The sequence below is a fragment of the Pempheris klunzingeri genome, chromosome 3, assembly GCF_042242105.1.
Source record: "Pempheris klunzingeri isolate RE-2024b chromosome 3, fPemKlu1.hap1, whole genome shotgun sequence".
NCBI lineage: Eukaryota > Metazoa > Chordata > Actinopteri > Acropomatiformes > Pempheridae > Pempheris > Pempheris klunzingeri.
The window spans coordinates 5,621,931-5,647,507 of record NC_092014.1 but is presented as its reverse complement, the minus strand read 5'-3'; the positions used below and the strand labels follow the sequence as shown (position 1 = coordinate 5,647,507).

At 41.0% G+C, this 25,577-nt stretch overlaps 2 protein-coding genes across 3 annotated transcripts; one reads left to right on the top strand and one right to left on the bottom strand.

The window, feature by feature from the left end:
- Positions 1 to 6,659: 6,659 nt before the first annotated feature.
- On the top strand, positions 6,660 to 12,045 carry mslna (mesothelin a). Its single transcript, XM_070828173.1, has 9 exons — positions 6,660 to 6,743; positions 7,439 to 7,568; positions 7,951 to 8,141; positions 8,646 to 8,807; positions 8,903 to 9,039; positions 9,760 to 9,902; positions 10,009 to 10,103; positions 10,434 to 10,683; positions 11,170 to 12,045. The coding sequence occupies exons 1-9, from the start codon at positions 6,696 to 6,698 to the stop codon at positions 11,256 to 11,258; spliced, it is 1,245 nt and encodes a 414-aa protein (XP_070684274.1). The 5' UTR covers positions 6,660 to 6,695; the 3' UTR covers positions 11,259 to 12,045.
- A 3,278-nt stretch (positions 12,046 to 15,323) lies between these two features.
- On the bottom strand, positions 15,324 to 25,516 carry txndc11 (thioredoxin domain containing 11). 2 transcript variants are annotated; one of them, XR_011584123.1, is made up of 14 exons: positions 25,250 to 25,516; positions 24,120 to 24,216; positions 23,820 to 23,939; positions 23,239 to 23,336; positions 22,761 to 22,890; positions 22,343 to 22,436; positions 21,945 to 22,057; positions 21,595 to 21,798; positions 20,351 to 21,077; positions 18,726 to 18,901; positions 18,140 to 18,252; positions 17,861 to 17,941; positions 16,188 to 17,316; positions 15,324 to 16,138 (listed from the first exon to the last, which is right to left on the bottom strand). XR_011584123.1 is itself a non-coding variant. In XM_070828410.1 (13 exons), the coding sequence occupies exons 1-13, from the start codon at positions 25,372 to 25,374 to the stop codon at positions 16,794 to 16,796; spliced, it is 2,601 nt and encodes an 866-aa protein (XP_070684511.1). In that variant the 5' UTR covers positions 25,375 to 25,516; the 3' UTR covers positions 15,324 to 16,793. The 2 variants fall into 2 exon arrangements, 1 of the variants encoding a protein (XP_070684511.1); XM_070828410.1 differs by having other exon boundaries at positions 15,324 to 17,316.
- Positions 25,517 to 25,577: the final 61 nt, after the last annotated feature.

Here is a 25,577-nt window from a genome sequence, read left to right as displayed (position 1 = left end):
GAGGAACACTGAATGTAAACAGAACTTTGTTTAGTAAAAAAAAAAACTCCACAGGTGTTGAAAGATCTTCCCTGTATATTCAAAGTTCATGTCAGAAATATGGGCCATTAAAGTGGTTTAGAATCATAAAATATATTTTACATTGCACCAGTAGTTAATACAGTATGCAGTAGTAAAATGCAGTAGTTAATCTTTTGTAAATCAGTTGTATTATAGCTAATTATTTTATCCTTGAAGCACCAACAAATTCATTCATTCATTCCTTAAGTAATAATTATAACTATTGTCTCAGATTTATGTAGGGATGATTTGGAGAAGTCCTTCTGTCAGGGATTTTAAATATCCCCGCTGACATTATGGCTTTTAATCAAGACTAAAACAGATTTTTGGTGAGGAAACCCAACTACAGAGAGCAAATTTGGAGCTCACACAGCCCATAAAGCTAATCTCTATATTCATACTAGTGTTTATGTATATATTTCTATTTTTTATTTATTTATCTCATTACAAACTCCTCTGTGCTGTCAGAGGGTCCTCCTAAGTCCATTATTATCCCTCTGATATACAGTAGAAGTCTGCGTTTCTTTTTTTTCCAACTTAAAAATATTTAAGTTTGTTTGTATTTTATTTATTTGCATGAAATAGTCAATAATCGCTTCCTTTTTAAACACTCTTAAATATATATTGTTAATCAGTCTATAAGTCCACAGCCTGATTTACCATCATTGAAACCGAAGCTTTAGCCTTTATTCAAACTCAGCGGATCAAAGTTTGTTTGACAGCCGACCTCTGTATTCCTAAATGTAGGACCAACACCTCTCCAGTGCTACGGTGACAACTACAACCACAGTTTCTACAGTTTCTTGGAGCGCACGTTCATGGGATTCCAGTTCCCCGACCTGACGACCTTCCTGTCCCTCATGCCTCACGACAGGATGCATCAGGTGTGTGTCCAAAAGTAAAACAGATGTTCAAAAACAGTGCTTGAGGTGGCAGCCAATGACTTATTTCATGTTTTCTTGTCCACCAGCTGGTGAACTCCATGCCACCATCACATCTTGGGGACTTCCTCCGTCGCCCTGGCGTTGTCAACAGCGATGCAGAGCTCTGTGTGATCTACAACAACTTCGTCCAGACACCGATGTTCCTGGAGACCGTAAGTCCCTCACACACAAACAGATTCAGACACACACTGATGTAACATGAATTACATTGATTGGTACGCTCACTGTAGGAGTCTCTTCCTGTGGAAGTGCGGCGGCCCACACTGCCTTGCGTCTGGCCCATGGCTCTCAGCAGCTCCAAGAGGTCAGAGGTCAACGCTTGGTTTGACCGACGCCTCCGCGACTACTTGCCCTTCCTCACAAAGAGTCTGATCAGCCCCAGTAGCACACAAAACACCTCCTGCCTGGCCTTCCAAAAGCTGTATGTGTGGTTTTCACAACTCTAAACGCTCATTTTGTATAAGAAATGTGTCATTTTTCTTACATCACGTCTTTTTTGCACGTTTTCAAGTCACGTGGTCTGGTTTCATTTTGCTCTGTTTCAGCATCTCAGTTCTTGATGAATACAACTACAATGTCGCAGACTTTACAAGGCCCGACGTGTTCAACACCATCAGGGCCTACCTCACCTCAGGTAGAGCTTCAAAGCAAGCGAGTGTTCCTTTTGCTGACGAGTGTGGGAGTAATGCTAAATGCTCAAAAAGTTGAAACTGACTCAATAATGTCAATTACACAGCAATGTCTATCTAAGGTCAGTTATTATTAGTTAGCATCAGCATTATATGGTACATCACAAACCCTAGAGTGTGTTGAATTCAGCAATAATGGGTTTTGTTTATCTATTTGATTTAACTTCTAGGAACAAAGTGCTATTTGTTCTCTCTAAATTAAACTAAAACAAGAGTCACAGCATTTTATAATATGTATCTAATAATTTACAAAAATAACATTTGAAATTGCTGATAAAATACATCACATGCTAGCAGAGTCTCAATCAGTCACTATATTTCTAAATGCTGCTTTTATTTATCTGTCATGTTTCTCTCTGGCTTCCCTCAGTTAAACCAACCATGTGAATATTTGTGATTTGTTGTAGCGACGAAGCCGAGGTGCTACGACCGCGACAATCCAGAGCTAAACTCCACAGCCTGGTTTGCAGAGTACATCGGCCCGTTCATGCCTTTCCTCACTCTGGAGGATCTTCAGGGATTTGGACCTGCAGAGGTACTGAACCTAATTTGGGAAATCTTAAACTGCAGTTCTGGTTCTGTTCACTGAGTTTGAAGACATAAATAATTGCGCTCTCTCTCTCCTCTCTGCAGGATATCCAGGTGTTCACAGTGAACCCTCTGAACCTCGCTCTCCTCAGCCACTCCATCTTACCTCTCAACCTCACCAACTACTACACTGAGCTGGTTTATCTGCAGGACAGCAACTTCAACCCCTTCCTGTGAGTCTAAACCTATAAAACGTGTTTTACCTTTCGGCCACAAACCCCTCACACATCAGCACAAACACATATGTGAATGATACCTCACTGTTTGTGTGTAAAACAAACTCTTCTCTCTCTCTCTCTCTCTCTCGCTGCAGGCTTCCTCTGTTGTGTCGGTGTACCGCTCCTGGTCCAGCATTCACCCAGCTGAACGCAGAACAAAGTGTAATAGTGCTGCGCAACCTGACCGCTCTGTGTACAGACCTGGATCCACAGGTACTAAACACACACAAAATCATACATACATTAGCAGTACAGTTACTCTGGAGGCTCCTCGTGGCCAAACACCTTACTCAGACGTGTGTTTTTCCTCAATTTTGTCACCACTTGAATTGGGTTGGGTTGGTTCCATGGGTTGGGTTTGGATCTGGTTCCCAGTTGGCAAAATACTGTGATTTTTGAAACTCTGATGCAAACAAATCTCTTATCGAACCTTTTCTCCCTCCTCACTTTAGCAATAAGCAATAAACAGAACTTTGTAACATGAGCTACAATGAAAACCTTTGGGTGTTGTTGTTTCTACAGTTTAACAAACAGAGAAATAATCAGCAGATCGTGTCATGTGACTGTCAGGAGAACCTCCCAGTTAAACTTTTATTAACTAAATAGTTCTGAATCAGGGCGGTCATGATACGGTTTGATGGTGGACTACAGCTGCTCTCACCAGCACCATTGTGGTTCTATCTACATACTATAAAAGCTATGAATGGTAGGGTTTTTGAGTAATGATACTACTTTGTAAAAACAACACATCTACTTTACACAAAACAATAACTGCAATTGACAAAGTCTTTACATTTTCCTCTGTAGATTTCTGCAGCTTTGGCCGGTAACCTTGGTGACAACATTGATTCCACGTCCATTTCTGCCCTCGGCAACGAAAGCACTGGTCTGTCCACTGGACAGATCACGATGATAAAGCCTCAGGACCTGTTTGGTTCCCTCGGCACTCTCAGCACTGTGACAGGCTGGAGTGATGGGCAGGCCAATGCCATTGTCCAGACACTGATGTCCTCAGGGGTCTTTCAGGTATCTGCTGTCTGTCACTGAACGCTTTATTGAGTTCAGATCTGATCTGAGATGCCGTGGTTGTGTCTGTAAACACACCAGTCAGTTTGAAGCTGTCTTACATGTCTTCCGCTCGCCTCCTTTTCCATCACCAGATCAACAGCACGGAGTCGTTGTTCATGCTGGGCTCTCTCGTTGTGGGTGTGCCCGCGACAACGTTCAGCAGCATCAGCGGCTCCCAGCTGCTCACTGCATCCAAAGACCCTTTGTTTCTGGGACACCTGATGTCCACTCCACAGATCGTCCAGCAGACCTTTGTTACTCAGGTATGACAGCGTCATTTCTCTGACAGGATTTTATTTGTGCAATCACAAATTTCCCCCAGAAGATATTCCAATTTCTACAACACATGAGATCTTAGACCTTCAATTCAGATTAAACCTTTCGATGGAGGAAAAAAGGGAGAAACTCGACTGTATGTCATCTACTGCATTCAGACATGCATGATGTCATATATACAGAGTAGACAATATAGTAATGGCAATAATAATGGCATTACAATATGGAGAAAGAGAATATCAATATTATGTAATTAACATATATAGCATATACTTTATTACCAGTTTATTATCTAAACTTAGACCCTATTTTGTATATATGTTTTCATATGGTTAATTTGAAAGTCTGATACATGGTTCACTCTGAGATGGTGCATTTTAGACACCAGTGTGAATTTTCCTGTTTGCTGCTTCTCTGCTTGTATGATCTGAGTACTTCCTTTGAACCACAAGTCTGGCACTAAAATCTTATTAACCATAACTTACTTACCACATCTCCTCCCAGATCATATCTGTGAACAGCAACAGCGAGAAGATCATAGAGAACGTTCCAGACGAACTGGCCACTGAGATCCCTCGTGCTCTGCTGCTCAGCTTCTCAAGTAGTGTCACCGTTCTCACCACACTTAACAAGAAGAAATGGAAACGGCAGCAGGTAGGGGGACGCAGCACTGAAACACACACTGTAGTGCTGAACGCGCCTACTGCACAGTATGTCATTAAACACTGTCTGTTTTATTTTGTTTTCTTTTAGGCGGAGTTGTTCTTTGGCGTCATAGCTGTCGAAAATGCAACCACAACACTGGGAAGTCCAAATAAGTGAGTTTTAAATAACGCAATAGTTTACATAAAATACCAAATCGGGAAATGTCCTGCAGGTGGATTCCAGTATGTACAAAAGATACAGTGTGCGTGTGTTTCTCTGTGTGTGTGTTGTGTGTGTGTGTGTGTGTGTGCAGTTTGTCATCATCAGTGCTGCAAGGATTCACCTGCACTGGAGTGAGGACTTTTAAAAGGGTGCAGATCAAGAAGCTGATTAGAGCCTGTCGGAGGAGAGGCAAGAGAAGGGTCACACTGGTGGAGACTCAGGTGAGAGGGAGATTATGTGTGTGTGTGTGTGTTGTGTCTAGGATATACTGCATGGGGCCTAGATATTTAATTTTTCCACCATTTTTTCCACCTAAGCATCTTTTCACACCAAAGCACTGCTTAGTGGAACGCCAAAGGAGACATATCGACGACTGATAACAGTTTTTACTCGTCTCATCAACAGCTGACCTGCATGTACAACTACATTAGAGGAGAATCAGACGCCACTGACTTCAACCTCTATCCTCCTGACATGCTGCTGTACTATGAGTGAGTTATTTGTGTTGGTGTAAAGTTATAAAAACTGGCAGAGCAGTTTGTGTTAGCGTCGGTCTCTCTGTCTCCTCATAGTTACTCCCTGGTGCCAAAGGACAGCTGCAGGTCCTACTTCGAGCAGCTGGCAGATGCCGACTTCTCCGTCTTCTCCTCCGTCCTCAGCTACAAACTGACCGATCTGTTTACGAATGCCAAGAACTGCCTGGTGAGTCCCCCAAACATCCATGCATGTAAAAGGACAGTTTACAGGAATTAAGCCAGATTGCCTAGTGTTGAATTAACTGCAGACTGGAGTTACTTCAGGACTGAATGAAGGCTGGAATGAAAGCAGATTTAACTTTGAAAAGATCATTTCTATAAAAACTGATTGAATCAATCACCTCCTATAACAATAAGAAAAATTACACAGCGAACATGATATTCACTGTGTGTTTTAACTCCTCTGGTTTCACTAAATTACAGGCTTTTTGTGATCCAGTCTGATCTTTCAGGAGCTTAGCACTGTGTGCAAAAACTTTCACCTCATAGATCCATGAGATGAAGACAAATTCATCTACGAATGGAAAAATATTTCATCCACACTCATTCAAATGTTGAAAATAACACCATTTCTGCCTCCTGCAACTTTACCCGACACTTTAGGTCTTTTCTTTTGTTTTCTGCCTCACCATTCATGGACAATAATGAGATTATTACAGTATGTGGAGCTATATATCAGTATCAGAATCAGCTTTATTCCCCAAGTATGTAAACATATATTGTGTAAGAAATTTGACTTTGGTTCCCATGTACTTACACATAAACAAACAAACAGGGAAGCTGAACAACATAAACACACATTTAACTTAAGCATAAATATTACACTGTAAATATATGAAATATACGTGGTAAAATATGTGTAAAAGCTAAGACAAAAGATGTGAACATTCGTTTTTCAGTCACTGAAATTCTTCTTCTTCTAGTTCTGCTGAAAAAATGGAAACATAATCGAAGATTTAAAGAAATCCAATCTGTACATTAAATCCTGTTCTTACTTGTTTTATTTTCTAAGGGCATAACAAACACGAGTTTGACCGGGGATAATATAGCAGTGTTGGGAAACATGTGCTGCACTCTGGATGGCACCTACATCGAGAACTCTGACCCGTCCATCTTGGATAAACTGCAGAACTGCCGAGATCTCACCGACGCTCAATCGGCTGCTGTAGAATCTCTGCTGCTGAGCGGGAAGACACAGTACGGGTACGTCAGCGACACCGATACATCTGCTTTCAGTTTTAAAAAGAACCTCTGTTTAATATGCTTTGATCATTTCTTAACTTTGTGTCCTCTGTCCTCTAAAAGATTCCCACATTTTCTGCTGTTTCTTTCCCAAAAACATAAAAAAAATGATTTAGTGTTGAGTTAAAGTGTTTTTGATGCAATCTTTATTTTTCGGTAATTAGAGCTCCATCAACGTGGAATGAACAGACTCTGAGGGACCTCGGGATGTTGCCACTGTATTTGACTTCAACCTTCTATAATAACTTTGACAAAGTGAGTAATGAATACACGAATGTGCTGTCATTTGTTTTATTAGACAATTTAATTCAAAAGACCAGTTCTGCCGTGGCCAAAAGTGTTAACATAGAGGGAAAAGTAAGGATAACGCAAAAAAGCCCAGAGGTGTAGGTGTAGGGTGGGAAGGGTCAAGACAGCAGAACTGACATGGCAAGAATGATAAAATCTTTTATTTAAAACAATAATACAATTCACTCAACAAGTTATTGACACTATTAACAACATCCTCAGTGCTTCTTTAAACAATACCAGGCCCTATTCTTGCTTACTTAAGTACGAAGTAATTAAAAGCTCCTCAGAGATAAAAACATCGAAAATATCAATATCAACTTAAAAAGAAGAAAAGTAACAAAGGAAAGACATCCTGTTTACTGACATAATATCCTACAATACAAACCCTCTGAGCCAGTTTGAAACCTCCAAAGCTGCTTATGATTTTAAGATTTTTAGCATTTTTGAGCACAGGTTTTCCACCATGTACAAAAAGTCTCTTAAACTGAGGAGGCACAAAGTCAAATCTGAATGTGTCAAAGTCAAAGTGAACACATTTAGCTTTTAGCAGATAAAGTAATCCGCTCACCTGTGGGACCATGTCAGCTGCTTGGCATTGGATTGAGGTTGGTCATGCTGGTTTTACAGACGTCTGTGATTATTTCATTTTTTTCGAGCAGAAAACGAAGAGGGCGTTCTTGAAATACTTCCTGAAAGTTATTAAGAGCAACGGAGTGGGCAGACAGAAGAGGAAGAGGCTGAGAAGAGAAATAAGAAAGTCCATAAAGAAGAAGTCAAAGCGATCTTTAGGTGAGTCTCCCTCCTAATGAGCTGTGACCATACTGTCACAACTCTGCCACTGCCTTTACATGCTCTCATTGTTTTTATAGATATATCAGTTGCTTAGGTAATGTATTCATGTGTTGTGCTGTATTTTATTGTGTTGTAATGCACTGTAATCTATCATGTTGTACTTTACTGCTTACCAATGACATTAGGCCACCAATTAGTAATAACCTGCCCAGGGACTGCAGATGAAAATGAGCTCATTAACTAACTCTGGCATATTTACACTGATGTGGAAACTGATATGTTCATTGATGTGCACTGTCCCTGGCAACTAAACAATGGAATTAATACATCTGCTATTTTTTCAGGAATTTTACTATTTTGACTTTGCCCTGTGTTTTAGCAAATGAGTGCACCGTAGGAAATATCACCCAGGTGACCATCAGCGATGACACGTTCCCCTTCGACTATGACGACATAACGCAGTTCAACTGCTGCCTCAGCGCCACCACCGTTAAAAACAACTTGGATTCAATCACTGGGAAGGTGGACGAAGAGGAATACCTCAAGATTGTTCTCAGCAAGCTGAAAGAGGTAGGCAACAGCAGCCGGTGGAGATAAGGTTGGTTTGGTATTTAAGCCATCAGCAGCAATACATGTTCAGGCTCATTGCTGGTGGTGCTAGTAATTTATCAAAAAGAGTAAAAGAACAAATGTTTACAGAGAGATAATGATTACAGTAACAGTGTAACTGGTATGATCTTCATAATGACTGTAAAGTTAAAATTAGAAATAGCTGAGTTTACTATTATATGCATATTATCAGTGGTGTACTCAGATATTTTACTTAAGTAAAAGTAAGTGTAAAAACACTCTGGAGTAGAAATGCTGGATTTCTTAAGTAAAGCTTAAGTAAACATTTGTGTGTGTCAGTGTCAGTTAAAAAAGCTTAAAATTAAAAAAGTAGAATGGTCAGGTAGAAAGAAATGTTGATTTTAAATAGATAAAATCATGTGACACATGTGCAGTGATGCATCGTAAAAGCTGCTCAGGGCTTTGTTTTGCTTTGTGTTCTTACTGATTCTCACATATTTTCAGGCTTACGCTGGCAACACTGCCATCCCAGAGAATCAGGTTCAGCTCTTAGGCCCGGCGTCTCGCGTGGCCACGACTGTTGACATCAACAGGTGGAACGTCACCAAGATCGACACACTTTCAGCTTTGATGGACTCGGCGAACGGGCAGTGGGATCTGAGCCTGGTGAGCAGACAAGCAAACAAGTAAAGCGTGTCGCGTCGTGTATGTGCTCGTATCAGCTTGGGTGTTCTCATGAATGAATGTTTCGTGTCGTCCAGGCTCGGGCCATCATCACCAAGTATCTGAGTACCGAGAAGAACAAACTGGGCAGCGCTGAACTCAACGTCATCGGAGGAGTCAACCTGTGCTCGCTGGACACCGACGTTTTGAAGAGCATTTCCCACGAAAGCCTCAAGTAAGAAGCATAGACTGTACATAAGATATTATAATGTGTTATAATGTGTTCAGTCAGTGCTGCTCTCCTGAATTCGATGATCACGATCACTTTATTTAAACAGTAAAGGTGTAATCTCTGACCAAAAAACCATATAATCACAGCAACTGACAGACACAAACAAACACTTACATAAACACACACAAACAAACAATCAGATAAATAAAGACAAACACAAAAAAACAATTATAAGAAAACTCAAAGAAAAACACAAACAAGCAGGAGCAACCAAACACATGGAAACAATCACAAACAAACAAACAAAGAAAAACAAAAGCCAACAAACAAATACAAACATGAACAAATACAAACCAAACACAAACCATGTGTGTTTATTTTAGTGAGGATGTATACGGTAACTAAAGAACACTAACCTGATCCTGATACTAACCTTAACCATCACCAAATCAATGTTTTGTTTTCGTTTTGAAGCGGAGGTTGAGGTTGAATCAGGAATTATGATGAGATTCTGCCATGATTTTAATGTATTAATGAACTCTTCCTACTCAAAATCACTCTGCAGTATCACTTAGAATCACTTTTTTTATATTTACTAAAAACATCAGCTGCCTTATTTGATATGATTAATTTCCTCTGGTATCGGTGCGCACTACTGGATACACACACTGCTATCCTCGCCAATTTCTCGCCTCTTACTCCGTGTGTTCGTGTCTCCTGCAGAGACGCCAGCGCCCTCACGGTGTCCAACTGCACCACAGAGAAAAAGAAAGAGCTGTTCACCATCGCCATACAAGCATTTGTCGAGAACACCCGCACTACCACCATCTCTGATTCCAACTACCAGCTCTTACAACCTTACATCGGTAGGCAGACAAACCCACGTGCACACACACATCTATACCACACACAGAAAAAAATCGTTTAAAGACAAACAGTTGACAGCAAACTCATTTCTTTTCTGGCCTGCAGGGGGTGCGAATTCAGAATTCGTCCGAACTTTGGCAGCCTCTAATATCAACATGGACATGGCCACCTTCATCAGTCTGGATGAGAACGTTGTAATGGTAGGTCGTGTGTGTGTGTGTGTGTTTTAGTGAGTTTGAGTGTCTTTTGCATCTCTTTTAAATGTTTTAGAAGTAATGTAATTTCTTGAGAGGCAGAGGTTTTGAACGGCCCATCGACTGTTTGTAAGAGGTTTTTAGAAAGTGCAGCAACGCCAAAGAAAAAACACAGAAGTACCTGCAACGCTTGGACAAAATGCTGCTGATAGGATGTCTAATTATGACCACATCCAGCATAACTTGTTTTAATTAAATTCAAATTAAATGAATGGTCTCTTAAACTTAATAAAAAAGTGTGTTTACTCAGATGTAACTCTGCTCCTTCCTCTGTAGGGCCTCAATGTAAATGAAGTTAAAAATCTTCTTGGCACCAACCTGCCAGATCTGAAGAGCTATGAAAGCCAAACGCTGGTACAGTCATGGATCAGGAACCAGTTCCAGTCAGAGCTTGACAAGTTGGGACTGGGGCTTGTAGGAGGCAAGGCCGACCCGCCAGCCACCACCAAGTCTCCAGCCGCCACCAGCAAGTCTCCAGCCGCCACCAGCAAGTCTCCAACCTCCACCACCACAAAAGCTCCTGCCGGTGAGTACGGAAAAAGTTTGCATGCATACATAAATAAGACAAGACTAAGAGCTAGTTAAAAAGAAATACTGAGTTTTAGAAAACAGAAATCAGATTGTGAAGCTTTAAGATTGTCAAGGGGGTCAAAAAACAGAAGGAAAAAAACTCTTCTACAGGGTTCTCATTTTAAAAACATTGAAAAAATGTCTTCAAAGAACTCGTGGAGCTAATTTTAGTGTAATAAGCTAATCTGTTAGTGACAGTTAATCAAGTAGCCGGTTTTCACTACCTGTTTTCCAAAATCAACAAAAAATGTTGAGGTGTAAAATAAATTAAATGGGAGACTTGCTTTCGTGCAGCAACTTCAGAAAAACCTCTTTTATATCGTCATAGAGTAAAAATGACACAAATTGCAGATCTCAGTTAACAGTAGATCATTTTTAATGCAGTGAGGGATGAACTGTGTTACTGATCTCTAATGTGCGTTTGTGTTTGTGTCTGTTTTAGGTAACCACGGTAATCACATCCGAGCAGACGCTGGCTTCTCCTTCCTTGTCCTCCTCGCACTCCTCTTCACCTCTCAGCACGTTCTTTAGCACATTATCGTAACCAGTTACTATATATACCCGTATAGACATTCACTAATAGAAGGAAATACTGAGATGGATGTAGACAGCCAGGGTTACCTCAAAGCATAAGTGACATAAAATGGCATTCATAAGTTGTATTGGTTAGTATGAAGAACATATTCCATGTGCAATAAGGGTACAGTAGATGTAAATAATGTATTCTTGATTAGTTGATCCTTCAGTAGAAGGTTTATATGCTCTGAAACCTTTTCATAAACCATTTTTAGGTTCATATTCTGTCTATTTTCTTGGTGGTTCAGTTTTTTGATCAGAGTGAAGGGTTAACCAGAAATTGAAGGTGACACTTTCTGCTGTATTTGTCTCTCTGCAGTCTGTTTGTATCCATTTTGAGCACTTTCTGTCAGCAGGTTTAACTTTAAATTGGACGTCATGTCTGGAGCTGTATCAGATTTTTAATAAATTGTATGTATGTTGCACATTCTATGTAGTCATCAGAGCTCATCACTTGGTCACAGTTTATTAATATTTAAGGGTTTGAAGGAAAGAAGTTGTCACTTGGTTTCATCTGTACAATAAAGCCAACACCCACAACAGATTTAGTGACAAAGTCCTTGTGAATATTTAAGTAAATCTGAGCTGTAAGTGTGTGAACGCCAGCTGTTTCTCTGGTCTAACTTTGTAAAACTCCTTAGGGAGCAAATACCAACTGAATAAGAGGCATGAGTAGACATTTAACCGCGTCAGCGGCAACTCTCACTGTCAGATTCAGTATAATTACATTTTCTGAATTCAACAGTGGTTCATTCATTCATTCTGTGGTCTTGTGTGCTGATCACTGTGTTGAAAGTTTAACTCTAAGAAGGACACTGTTAGTTATGGCTTCAGCTAACTATTATCCTCATTATCTATTCATTTTGCCCATTATTTTCTTGATTAATGGATTCACCATTTCACCATGTCAGAACATTTGAGTTTTTTTTGTTTTCTTGCTGACCATCAGCCCAAAAATCACTCTCATGTATGACAAAGAAAAGCATCAGATTCTCACATTCAAGAGGCATAAAACCAGCAAACCTTTGGCTTTTTTTGCTTAAAAAAATGACTAAAACAATAACTTGATATGAAAATAGTTGCCCATTCATTTCAAGTCGATTGACTTATTGACTGTTGCAGCTCTAACATCAGTTATAAACGTTTATACACGCCGAGTACGGTCTTGCAGGCAGGACAGGTGTGCTTTGCATCTTTCAGTCGGTCCACACAGAACGGGATGAGACAGCAACCTAAAACAAAGCTGGAGAGGACAGCGGCTAATATCAGGATCATCATATTCACACAATGTATGATTTTAAGACATTTTATCAAATATCTGATCATTTTCAAATAAAAGTCTCTTTTACTGTTGAGTCCAGAGTGAAATATGTGAACAGCGGTCACATGGATTGCCTTGAAATTTGGTAGCTACAGACATTTATGGTCCTCAGAGGACAAATCCTCATGACTTTGCTTATCCCCTCCCTTGTTTTACAGCCTCACAAGGCTACTACCATGGCTGCAGACTTTTTTTTTCATGAATATTACAACGCAGTGAATGCCGATTCACTCCTTCTTACCCACAGAGGAAGAGTCCTCCGCAGAAGAGGTAGGTGAGCAAACCAGAGGAAAAGTCCACCTTAGAGAGAACTGTCTGATGGCACTTAGGACAGGCGATCTGAACTGGATTGTCTCCCAACGGGCCGACTGGCACTACATGAAATGACGTGAAAAAAGAGAGGGCAGAGTGATGAGTGCAATGACAATTCCAGTAAAATTACAGGAAATTAGAGCTCTGTTATTATGAGGAACAACTCACTGGACTCACCAGCAGGCACTTGTACATTTGCCATTGTTCCTGTAAACAATTCATATCAAAGATGTTGGTAAAACAGGTTAAAACGTTCTGAATACTAGAGACAGTTCATGACTCACAAATCAAAGCAAGAGTTACATGTGTTTAATGATTTGTAAATAAATCATGGAGATCACAGATGCATCGTACTATTGAACAATAGATTCATGAATTAATCTTAGTTAACAAAATAATAATTCATATGAGAATTCATCTTGCGTCATGTAAATTGTCATCTTAATTCATCTTAACTGTGAATATTTTCTGGTTTATTTGCTCCGTGATGGTAAACTGAGTATCTTTGGGTTGTGGACAAAATGAGACATTTGTGCACCTCATCTTGGGCTTCGGGAGGCAAAATGTTGTAGACTAAACAACTGATAATTGATTAACTGAGAAAATAATTAAAAGATTGATTGACCGTTAAAATAATCATTAGCTGCAGCTCTAAAACTGAATAAATATCTATTCAATCCAGATCCCTATAATTTCTTGACAAATTGACGTTCACGTGTGTAAATCTTGTTTACCGTGTGTGTATCACTAAACATGCATTAAACATAATCATATTGGTAGTCAGTATCATTGCTTAGTAGTGCAAACAAGTTCCCAGAGAAACAAACAACTATCTAACATATTCCAACTAAAGTCCTGTAAATATAAACATAACCTGTCTAACATATGAGCTGTAACTTTCAAATAAAGCAGAGTACTCACAGGATGTGCAGAAGGATGTTTGACTGCAGAGAGGACAGTTTTCCCACTGTGGGCTACACCTTCCCTGACGACCTTGTTTACTTCCCCAGAAGTCATAAGATTGCTGGAATTGTCCATTTCTGTGACCCAACCCTTCCACAAACCCACTGAGCAAGGAAAATATTTTATAACAACCTCCTACTACAAGAGCCGATTTCCTGTTTCTCAGATCTCTGATGCTCAGAGAGCAACTCTCCACTGGACTGTCTCCTAAGTGCAGTCAAACCTTTATCATGGTACGGATTTAACTGGGTCATATTTGTTGATTTGAACTCTTGTGCCTTCTCTTCCTCCTCTTTCTGCATCATGACCTGTAGAAGAAATGGTATATTGTTTTACTGTATAAGTTGGTGTTCAGTGTAAACATGTAGATTTACATAAATGTGATGACATGAAAATGTAAAACTTTAACATGCTTCAAGAAAAAAATAACCCAGATGTGTGTTAAATGAATGCAATTTATTTGAGCTCCTCTGTTATTTGATCTTAATAAAATCACAGTTTTTAAATCTACGTGCAGGATTAAGGAATAATCAATCAATCAATCAATCAATCAAGACTTTATTGTCACATGCATCAACAGTTACATGAAGTAACTGGCAGTGAAATTCTTGTGTCTTTTTGTTCCCACACACAGCAAGAAAGTACTATAAGATATAATAAATAAGGTATATACAACCAAATATAATAATAATAAATTAAATTAAATGAAATAAAATGAAATGTACAGCTATGGGCAGTTTAAAAGTCTTATGGCCTGGGGGATGAAACTGTCCCTGAGCCTGCTAGTGCAGGCTTGGAGGCTGCAGGACACTGTGTGCAGTTTTTAGTGTTTTCAACAACTGCAGCAAAGATGTAAGAATATCTGGTAGATTGGAAAACATAAAAAAAAAAGACCATCTCTGTGACTCAGAGACTTGCAGTGCATGAAACTAAGGCTCCATTCAGACTGAAATCTAAAGCACATGCTCCTGCTGCTCCAAATTAGATCTGGCGTTTAACCCAGTTGAACATGGCAGATCAGTTCATCACTATCAGTCTACTCATCCTTAAAGGATGAGGTTGGAGCTTTTCCTCCATGTTTCTTATTGTCGATGAAGCCCATGAAAAGATGAAGCTCACTGGTTTATACAGAAAACGTAAATCTTTTTAAATAGGTCACTTCCTAAACCAGCTGGGCACTGTTATTTTTAGCAAAGGTTGTCAAACATGAGTAAATACTGTGTTTTTTTGGAGACTATATTCAGCTACAGATAAATATGTGTTAAAACAACAGGCATTTGACAGGATCAGTGATGTTAATCTGTATTGATCCCACTGATTTTGCAATTATTGCTATGTAAAACACACAGTTGGCCCTCATCCACAATCTGAGACAGGAACCACAAGGACACAGGAGGACAACAACATGAAAGATTTTTAATCAGTAAAAACAGGTGCAATATTTCACATGTAAACAATTGCAGCATCTCATTCTTAATACCTGAATAGTTACATAGAAATAATATTTTTTAGTGACTCAAGGATTCCTGTAAAAATAGATCAGTTTAACAAAAGAGCTATATCCCCTTCAAAAAAAAAAAAATCTTGCTAATTATTTCAAGTGCTCTTAGGCTCACCTACATATCAGCGAGCAGGTGCCACATCTTCAGTATTAAATAAGTCTCAGCTTGATTAGTAGCTTTCTCTCTCAGCAGCCATATTCTGCAAAACTAACCTGTGGTCGTGCACTTACCTGCTACCGAACATCAGTTTGTTGGGAAAACATCATTGTCTCTTAGCTTGCAGGGCAGCAGGTGAGTGCATACTGTAAATTCTCAAATAGTGGCATATATTTATTTACCTTAGAGAGAACCAGGCATGTTTTCCCAACATATCTTGACCCCTAGCTGATGCGAACTCAAACCTCCCTTCATATCTACCTTTTGTTCTGATTTAATTCACTATTTCTCTTCACATTTCCACAGTACTCACTCTATCAGTCACACCAGATGTCACACTTTGCCTTTTTCCTCCCAAATGCTGTTAAGCTACCGTGAACAGTTTCGCCAGAGGCTTTTAATGTGAAAAACAGGAAGATGAGTTCTGTTGACGGCAGCTTTGCATCGATCAGGAACATGGCAAAGAGGGAACGACTGGGATTCATGAGAACGTAAAAACATTATTTCACATTTTTCAAAGAGAAACTGGAAATGTGACTGGCTGTTTCTGAGGGATTAAAGTAGTGCTGTGGAAATGTTCACTGAATTTACCGTGTGAGCGGTCGCAGTAGGCTACAGCTGATTTCAAACCCCCTCAATTCTTTGTCCATCCCGGCCTTTATTTGTTCATGCTGGCCACGCACCTGGCACCTGCAGGGAATTCAGGGAAGGTGGAGAATTTGGCTGCAGAGTCTGTATAGTGTGTTGAACTCTGGTTATGTCTTCGCCCTTCAACAGACATTACATTTTTGCAAGCGCAGAATCACTTGGCACTTAGTTCCCTTACTAGTGTGTTCCTAGGAGCGGATAAGCCCACTATCATCACAGCACTTAGAGTATTCTGTCTCTGACAAACACTGCCGTTTCCCTCCCCAACTATCCACCTCCTTTTTCTTTAAGGTGTTTCCTTACTTCTGTCCTGACTTAGCAGCAGTCCTAGTTTTCTTCTGACAGATCATAACTGTCATTTCATCCTCGTCTTTCTTATGACAAATTTTATCAGGTCGTTGCTCCGTGGGTTTAACATGACCTCCTTATTTCTGCTTCATTTAGCTCAGAAATCCCTCCTGTTTCACCACATCTCAGGTCTAATGAAGGCTTTTCCCTCGGCCATGTGGGTCCTCCCTTTGTTTCCTGGACCTCTTTCCTGTCTCCTCCTCGTCTGCGTCGCTCTCAGGATCCCCTGCAGACTTGCGGTCAGGAGGCCATGCGGCTACTTTTCTGTTCTGCCTCTTTTCTCTCCACCTCTGCCTGCTCTTTAGCCTCCGTCCTGTCCTTCAGCGCCATCAGCAGGGCCCTGAGCAGCGTGTTCTCGTTCAGCAGGTTTTCAGAGGTGTCTGCCAGCTCCTGCAGCCGCCTCACCGCCTCCCCGAGCTGCCGGCTTTTCTCCCGGTGCTGTTCCTCTAAGCCTTGTCTTTCTCGCTGGAGCTCTGTGTTCTGGGCCTCCAAGTTGCGAGTGTCAAACGTCAGTCGTCTGTTTTCGCGCCACAGCTGCGCCAGCTGTTGGGAGAGAAGCTCGCGGGCGCGATGCAGCGCTTGAACCTCATGCTGGAGCGCAAGGAACTCTGCACGGAGGACGGCACTCGGTCCTGGACCCTCTGCCTCGCCAGAAGCTGGTTTGTCTGTGTGCTGCACAGAGCCAGAGTGCTGCAGGATGAAGTGGAGGAGGTTGGGTAACGTGATGGGCAGGTCGTCAGGAAACCTCACGCTAAAATGTTTTCTTGATGAGAAGCAGAAACAGAGAGAAGAGAAAGAAGAGTGAAAACAATTCTGCTGATATTCATAGTTAATATTGTGGTGAAATACTGTGTCAAATTAGTTTTCCTTTATATATATTAATATAATAATAATTATGTTAATCAGTTGATGAATATATAGTATTAAGGTTGTTACAGTAACCACTCTAGAGGTTATTGAGAAAAGTGCAGAGCTGCAACTTACAATTAATTTATCATCAATTAATCTGCCAGTTATTATTGACTGATTAATTGTTTGGTCTATGAATAAGTCAAAAACAGTGATGTCTTCAGATTGTGTGTTTTGTCTGACAAACAATCCAAAACGTGACGACACAACTTTACTGTCACATCAGACAAATAAAACTGTCATGAGTGAAAAGCTGCATAAAGGGGATAAAATAAATACCAATCATTTATCTGTTGATTCCCTCATTGATTAACTGACTTGTAGTTTTACTCTGGTTATTCCAGGTCTAACTATTGCTGGAGAATGTGAAAGTTTGTGTTTGTGTGTGTCTCTCTTACCTGTATTTGGGAAAGAGCAGGATCGAGGGAACGTGATCCACCATGAACTCCCATGGAAGGTCATTACGTGCAACATTCACCCTGTAAAGACAATGTGAGGTTATTCTATTTTTGATTACATTTTCTATTTTTATTCTAAAGGTTGGAGCAGAAAGCGGATTTATTTTACACTGAAATTAAAAATTATGATTTAACAAAAAAAAAAAAGAAAATCAAACACACAGCGCTGCCACAATACCTGCATCACCAGTCAAACATAATATCATACTCATACTGTACCTTGCCACAGTGATGGTGCTGTTTCCCTGTAATAATCTGGCCAACTGGATGATGATGTGGTTGAGAACGGAGCAAAATCCACACCACTGAGTGTAGTAGAACAGCAGCACATCCTGCAGGGGAACACAGATTCACATTTATGTTTTTCTCCACAGCTCAAGTCCATGAAGTCATCACAGTTCATCTTGAGATCAAACTGGGAACACACAGAGGTCGTTGCTCCCTACGGGCCCTTCAATACACTCTGTCCCTCCTCATAAAGCTACACTCACAGCTGTGGAGGCCTCTGTGTCTCAAGGTGGGGAGTAAAAGGAGACATCAGTCACCATAATAACTGAGAAACCTTTGGCTCACATAACTCTAAATGCAAAGCATCTCCAAAATAAGAAGCGTGAGCTATAAAACAGATACTGTGTGTCCATATGGGTGCCTACAGTGTACTGTAAGATAATAGGTACAGGACTGCAGTGGTAGGTAGACTGGGGCAGACTCACTTTCAGACAGTTGCGTAATCCACTTCTATTCAACATCAAGTGGTTTGGGTCAGTGGATGCAGAGTGGAAAAGGTAGCGGTGTCTTTTCTTACCTTTTGAATGTCCATGACGGAGGGCAGGAAGGAGGAGGTGGTCAGCTCTGTGATGAGCGGACGTGGGAGCGAGTGACGCCCGGTTTCCCGCTGCCCTCCTTTCTCTTTCTCTTCTTCTCCCACCAAGTGTCTCTGCAAGAGGCTGTACGGAGCGCTGAAGTTCCTGATGAAGGCCTCTTTAATGAGATATACACAGAAACACACACACACACACACACACACACACACACGATAGCAGCGTTCTATTAGGATCATACTCAAATATGAAACCATTTTAATTCTCTGGTGTTAAAACTGTGGTGCCATTAAAATGGGTCTTCTACTAATCTAGTTATTTGTGCCATACATTCTCCTCAGGTGCATGGAGAAGGGAAATAATCTTAAAAGGTTGACAACTTCAGCAAAACCTAAGGTGTAAACAACAAAAATTTGAAAATGCCTTCTGGATGTTTTTCCATTTTTTCGTGAACAAGCATCCAAATATCAAATGACATTCAGGTGAAACTTTAACGTTTTAAGTGGCAGGTCAGTGGCAACATCTTAGAAATTGGCCAGAAAACTTGAACTTGAACTTGTAGGATTACTTAGTTTTGTAGTAAAATATACTTAAATCATTACTAGTGAATTATCACAGAAATGTTGCATGTAGTTGAACTTACACAGGTGCTGGAAAAAGCCGAAGCCTAAATGAATGCAGTGCCTTTATGTTTAGTATTTAAGTCATGTGAGTAAATGTGAACCACATAATTAAGGGTTTAAACTCATAACTGTTACTTTCATTGCTTTACACCATTGCTGCCCTCTCTGTGCACTGCTGTTTCTGATGAGACAACATATCAACACACTAAATGTATAAAATAGGTTTTAACCCTTTGCCTTTTTTTACAACTCTTTTTAAATCTTTTTGTGAAAACTTGAAAGACAATGACACCCTCAAGTCTGCCACAACACCCTGAGTCCAATTCATGCAAATGTCTTTGTGGTGACTATTTCCTGAAAACATCTGTGCAGATACTGTAGGCAAAATACCTACAACTACATCTGCCACGTCAGCTGATCTGCCGATATGCAAAACAATTATTTCCCTAAGAAGTCTTCCTTTGTCTTTGATATCCTGAATTTGTGTCAGTTGTACACTGAACACTGATGAATCTAAACTGACATTGTGAGGACACACTACTTTGACTTCTTAACTTTCAATGTGCATCTAAGACCCCAAAACCCCCGATTAGGAGGGGCTGCATTCGACAGTTTGTGACTTTCTGAAACTGACAATAATAACAGGCGACCCCACTTCAAGCAGTGATTAACCAGTTGTGTGGAGGCAAGACTTTTCTCCCTAGATCTCTTTTTTCAATATTTACACAACTATTCCCATGACTATTTGTTTGTACAGCTGAGTGCAACTATAAATCCTTTCAAGGAAGGACAGTGTGAAAGTGAGTGCTGTCGAATGAGGGCAGGCATCATCACTGAGTGTGGCCATTTGGAACAGCTATACACTCTCTTGCTTTTAGATGTGATGATACTTCGTAGAAACTTGTTTGTTTCAAGCACATCACAGCTTTAAGAGATGCAAATCAAATAAATCATATGCTTTGAATGAAAAACGGTCCAAGTCTTACCCAGAGACTCTGTCAGTGTGGCTGCTGGGCTGCGGTGAAGAACGTAATGAACCTCATCTTTCAGGTTCACGATAGCTGCAAACGACCCGTCACCACTTTGACTGCCTTGTCCACCAGCCTCTTGGTGTAGAGAGGCATTTCTGTTGCCTGTGGCCCCAAGCCTCACCGCCAGAGGCCAGTTCAGAGCAACATCCAGCACATAAAACCTGAGTGTCCTGTTGGTCTGACACCGGAGCCCTGTGATGCCGTCTCCTCCCCGCTCAGGGGCTGAGGATGGAGAGATGGATGAAGGAGAAGGCGTAAGGGGAACTCTTTGCATGTCTGGCCCCTCTTTGGCTTGTGATTCATTGTTGAGCTGAGGTTCTACATTTCTGCAGCAGGCACTGTATTGACTAAATGGGCTGTAGCTGCTCAAAAAGTTAGAGCTACTACAGCCCTCTGAGGTTGTGGTTTCAATGGACACAGCGGCACGTAGTTGGTGTAGGCAGCAGTGTCTGAGATAAGACTGCAACGTGTCTCCTCCCCAAGCCACGGAGGGGAACGAGCAGCGTACAGGGGAGCTGGTCAGGCTCGATCCGGATGAGCTGAGGCACACCTCACACACACTTGTAGTGGACTCTGGAAGAGGAACTGACTGGCAGCACAGCAGGTGGGAGATGAAACTTTTATCCAAGCTGGAGTGATTATTGTTGTCACAGGAATGATACCGCACAGCAATGTCTGCAATCTGAAAGAGAAAAGAAATTAATAATAATAATAATAATAATAATAATGACGACTTCTTGCTGCTGCATTTTGAACCAACTGCAACTAAGAAAGACCTCTGGCTTAGACCTGAATAAATGGAGTTACAGGGGTGTAAATTGGATGAATTAAAAGAGTGGGTACCATTCTCCTGGTCAGCAGAGGATTCAAAAAAATTACATTACATTCGTAATAAAAAAAACCTAAAAAAAACAGAAGAAGCATGTAAATGGAAAATAGAAGAGGACCTAAAACTGAGCCCTGTGGCCCACCACAAGTGAGACAGGCAGAAGAGGATGGAGCATTATCAACAACAATAGATCGTTCTGTGGTTAAAAATGGACTGGAACCAGAGAGGAACAGTATCGGTGATGTCTATCTATCACCAGTTAATAAGATAGATGCTATGGTCCATTACATTAAATGTAGCTTTAAGGTAAAGTACAGGATATAATTGACAGAGAGGCAGGATAGAACACATTTTTTCCACCATTGCTCACCTGCTGTAGTATGGGATTGGGCTTGGACCCAAGCGGATTATGCGGCAGGAACAGCAGCAGTGCCGGCCCTTTAGTCAGCTCATGTTCCAGGAGCCGGGACTTTGTTCCTGGAGGCTGCAGCCAATGGAGGACGGTCTCGTGGTGCTCAAACACCCAGCTGCAGATGGCCTCTGATGTGAAGTTGCGTTCCCTTCGAGGGAAAATCTAACAGAAAAAACATACAGCAGAGCATCAGTGCAATCCCTTTGCGTACATACAGAATTCTAGTAAAATCTATTCAGCATTTGATAACATTTTCTAAACTAGTCTTTTGTGTTTCATGTCTATCATGGCCTGGTGGCATTGCTTACCAAAGAGGAGTTTAATCTTCTGTAAAGGTAAACTGTTTCATCTTCTTTTAGTGAGATGGCCTCTGCCACCTGTTTGTTTGTCACAACCCCAAAACGTACAACACCGCGGAAATCTGCACCAGAAAAACAGAAAAAGACTCAGGGCTGACGACTGAAAAATCTTTTGATGATGCAATCAACAAGCAAACAAACACACAAGACAGCAGATTTTGCACAGACATTGTTTTATCCTTTATTGCACATTTGTTATTTTTAGCCTACTCACTGCTATCTTCACTGTTAAAATATAGTTTCCCAAAATTTGGCCATTTCTGACCTCATCGTACATACTTGAGATGTTAACACATTTTTTTAAAGTAAAAACAAACTGGCTTTAGTGGTGTATGATCACTTCTTACCTCTTTTCAGGGCCTGCAGGGCAGAGGACAGGTATGTGATATATCCTGGTGGCTGAGGAGAGGAGTTAAACTGGAAGAAACCCACCACTCGAGGCTAGAAATACAAAAGAGGCAGCTGATTAGAATAAAACATATGGAAATATAGCCTTATTCAAAAGAACAAACCCGTGTATATATAAAACCAGCAGTGGAAGAAGTATTCAAATCTTTTGCTTGTGCAATACTACTAATACAACACTGTAAAAATACATTCCACTACTGGTAAAGACACAGATTATGGAATACAATCCAACTACTATATCAGCAAGTTGCATAACTGTAACTCTTCATAGCGCACAATCAGCACACACAGTGTGGAAAAACTTTGTGGGTGATTTTCTGCCGATTCTCCATCAGACTGCCTGAAGCCAAACAATACCTCGTGATAGGAGAGGAAGTCTTCGAGTGTGGCTCTGGATGGGAGGTAAGTGAGTGGCGTGATGACTCTGAGGATGAAACTTTCCACGTACGGAGCCACAAATGGACCCTTGTACTCTATAGGCCCAAACCTGCAGCACAGGAACAATCAATTAGGTGGATCAATTAGGTGAACTCATACAGAGAGCTCAAATATGTCATTCATGACAACAGGATAAAAGGAGCAGAGGAGCTTTTTCACACAGGAAATGCTAAAATGTCATGTGTTGCCACTGTTATCTTCTAAGTTAGCTGATTAGCTGAGAGGCATCTGGATTTGAATGACTTAAAACCTCGACTAAACAAAATCCTGGGAGAAACCGCAGACACTTGTTGTTTCACTGCAATATAACATAAAATCAAGGTTATTGTTTAATTAGTAACGTTTCTTCTCAAGGCAAAATGCCAAACATTTGCTGGTTCCAGATTCTTAAATGTACCTTCTGTAAAACAGATGGATGATCGGGTACTGATAGAAGCGGTTCTGTCTCCTGCATTTCCCCTGATTCCACCAGCAGTTAACAGCCACAAACTGCACCTGTGTTTGTGTGTGTGAGACAGAAAGAAGCCTGTTGAGCAAACAAAACTGTTCCCAGACCACAGACAGGGTATGGTCGGTCATGTAAGATCTCGGTCTCATTTACAATACAAATACACCCTAGAAACCTGTGCCTCAAGAATTACATCCCAACATTATTTTAATTAACAGCTATTTCAGTATGGATTTAATGGCTGATCTCTATACACTCCACATCAAATGAGTAGCTCTTTGCTGCTATTTATCAGTTTAATTCAAAATCTTTCCTCCATAAACTCTATAAATACTACTTACTCTTGGCACTTTAGATAACAGGCCTGTATTTTTGGAGTTCTGGGAGCCATATTTACTCTTCTTTTCGTGCTAAGTGTCTCTGTAACTGTAACAACAAGCCCAGGTTTTCTGCTACATGGTCAGTGGTCATCTGATACGGTTTCATTTCCTACTTGGTGGCTATTTGTTTTTCCCTCAGGTGTTCTGTACCTGTTTGGCCAGCTTCTTAGCTACCAGCTGCACTTCCTGCCGGGCGGCCATCGAGTGAGCACACCATGGTGCGTAGAAGAAGATGAGAGATACCTCCGCCACACTCCTGAGACGCTCCACCTGGACAGAAAAGGTTAATGTTAATAACACGTTAAACACTGTAGTAGATGTCATTTTGTACCACTGACTGCAGTGACTACTAGACATGGTAGTTTACCATGCAGATTTTAAACCATCTAATGAGGGAGACTGCAGTAACTGACAAGTGTTTTACATCAGGTGTCTGTCTTTGAATCTCACCTGGTCCAGCTGACCCAAGTAGAGGTCCACTACCGGGGCCTCGGCAGAGAAGAACCGCACTGGAGGCCGAGCTGCTGCCACCACATTCTTAGCACGACTGCAGAAAGTAAGAGATTTCACCAAAATGAAGTTTCCTGCAAGAAGCTAAGCACTTTCCACTCGGGTGGAACAAAACTGCCAAAGTGAATAGGCAGGGTGTGCCCGGGATCATTTGTCTGCTGTTTGCTTCAGTTGCTTCCAGGTGTACCCTCCACGGCTGGGATCACTGAAGGGTAAGACCGTGTAGATAAGCTCTCAAACAAATAGCCAATTAACTGATTAATCAATCAACAGAAAACTAATTACCAACAATTCTAATAAATTAGTATCAGCTGAAATAGCAAAAATGCCAGAAATGTTATAGAACAAATCAGCACCCCTTAATTAATTGCATCACATGCAATTTACATCTGCAACCAATGATTATTTTCATTATCCATTAATCTGCCTATAACTTTTTTGTTCATCATGTGGTCAGAAAATAGTGAAAACTATCCATTACAATTTCTCAAAGCCCAAAGTGACGTCCTCAAATTTCTTATTTTGTCCAACAAACTTGCTCTTGTACCAGAACATTGCTTGATTAATAAAGTCAAATTAGCTCACAGTTTCATCTTGCAGGTTATACTTTTAATTTAAGTAATATTTTGAAGAAAAGGGGGCTTTAACATCTACAACTTTTACTAGTGTACATAATTGCATTAGTTCTTCCACCACTGAGATCATTTGTCTGTAAAGTTTCAGTCCTCCCAGCTGTCATCTCCACAGCTGGTTCACTGCTGGTCACCACAGAGCCATGGTTGTTACACTGCTGCCTCAATACACAGTCTGTTTAAACGGGTTAGGGCATTAGTTAATCCTCTTGTCTTACAGTACACACCAGTTTCAGATCAGCTGCACGGCCTAATGAAGACCCTGATTGGTTACAACTAACTAGATTATTATTGGGTATAGCTAATTAGCGATGTATTAATGCTACAACCACATTTATCTCCAGTTAATTAACCAGTGTGTTCAGTCTGGAGGTCTCATGTTAGGCTGCTCACAAACACTAGCTCACTTGAACAGAAATTGATCTTGTTTACTCTTACCTGCATGTGAATTTGACTGCCAGTACGAGCAGGACACCGAGCACGATGGTCGCGCAGAGTAGAGCCGGTCTCCGGGCCATCAGAAACAGCACCTGCCGGAGAGACCGCCGCACCCGGCGCAGCATTACAGGCTGTCGTCGGCTCTCCGTCCCATTTATACGCCCCGGCTGCTGCCAAACGCGGACATTTGCCTATCTGAGGGCGGGGAGGAGGACTGATTCGACGGGGGACACGGCTAACCTGGATTGGACATCGGTGCTGTTGGTGTGTAAGGTATTCAAACGCGGTCAGACCAACCTTTCTTCCCCACGTAGACTTTTTACTTCCG

Coding starts and splice junctions, on each gene's coding strand:
- mslna (XM_070828173.1), top strand. CDS start 6,696: ATGTTGCCACTGTATTTGACTTCAACCTTCTATAATAACTTTGACAAA. Junction 8,142..8,645: donor TTCTCAGCAAGCTGAAAGAG/GTAGGCAACAGC, acceptor ACATATTTTCAG/GCTTACGCTGGCAACACTGC. Junction 9,903..10,008: donor GCTCTTACAACCTTACATCG/GTAGGCAGACAA, acceptor TCTGGCCTGCAG/GGGGTGCGAATTCAGAATTC.
- txndc11 (XM_070828410.1), bottom strand. CDS start 25,374: ATGCTGCGCCGGGTGCGGCGGTCTCTCCGGCAGGTGCTGTTTCTGATG. Junction 23,940..24,119: donor ACTTGGGTCAGCTGGACCAG/GTGAGATTCAAA, acceptor TTTTCTGTCCAG/GTGGAGCGTCTCAGGAGTGT. Junction 18,902..20,350: donor CACACTGACAGAGTCTCTGG/GTAAGACTTGGA, acceptor ATCTCATTAAAG/AGGCCTTCATCAGGAACTTC.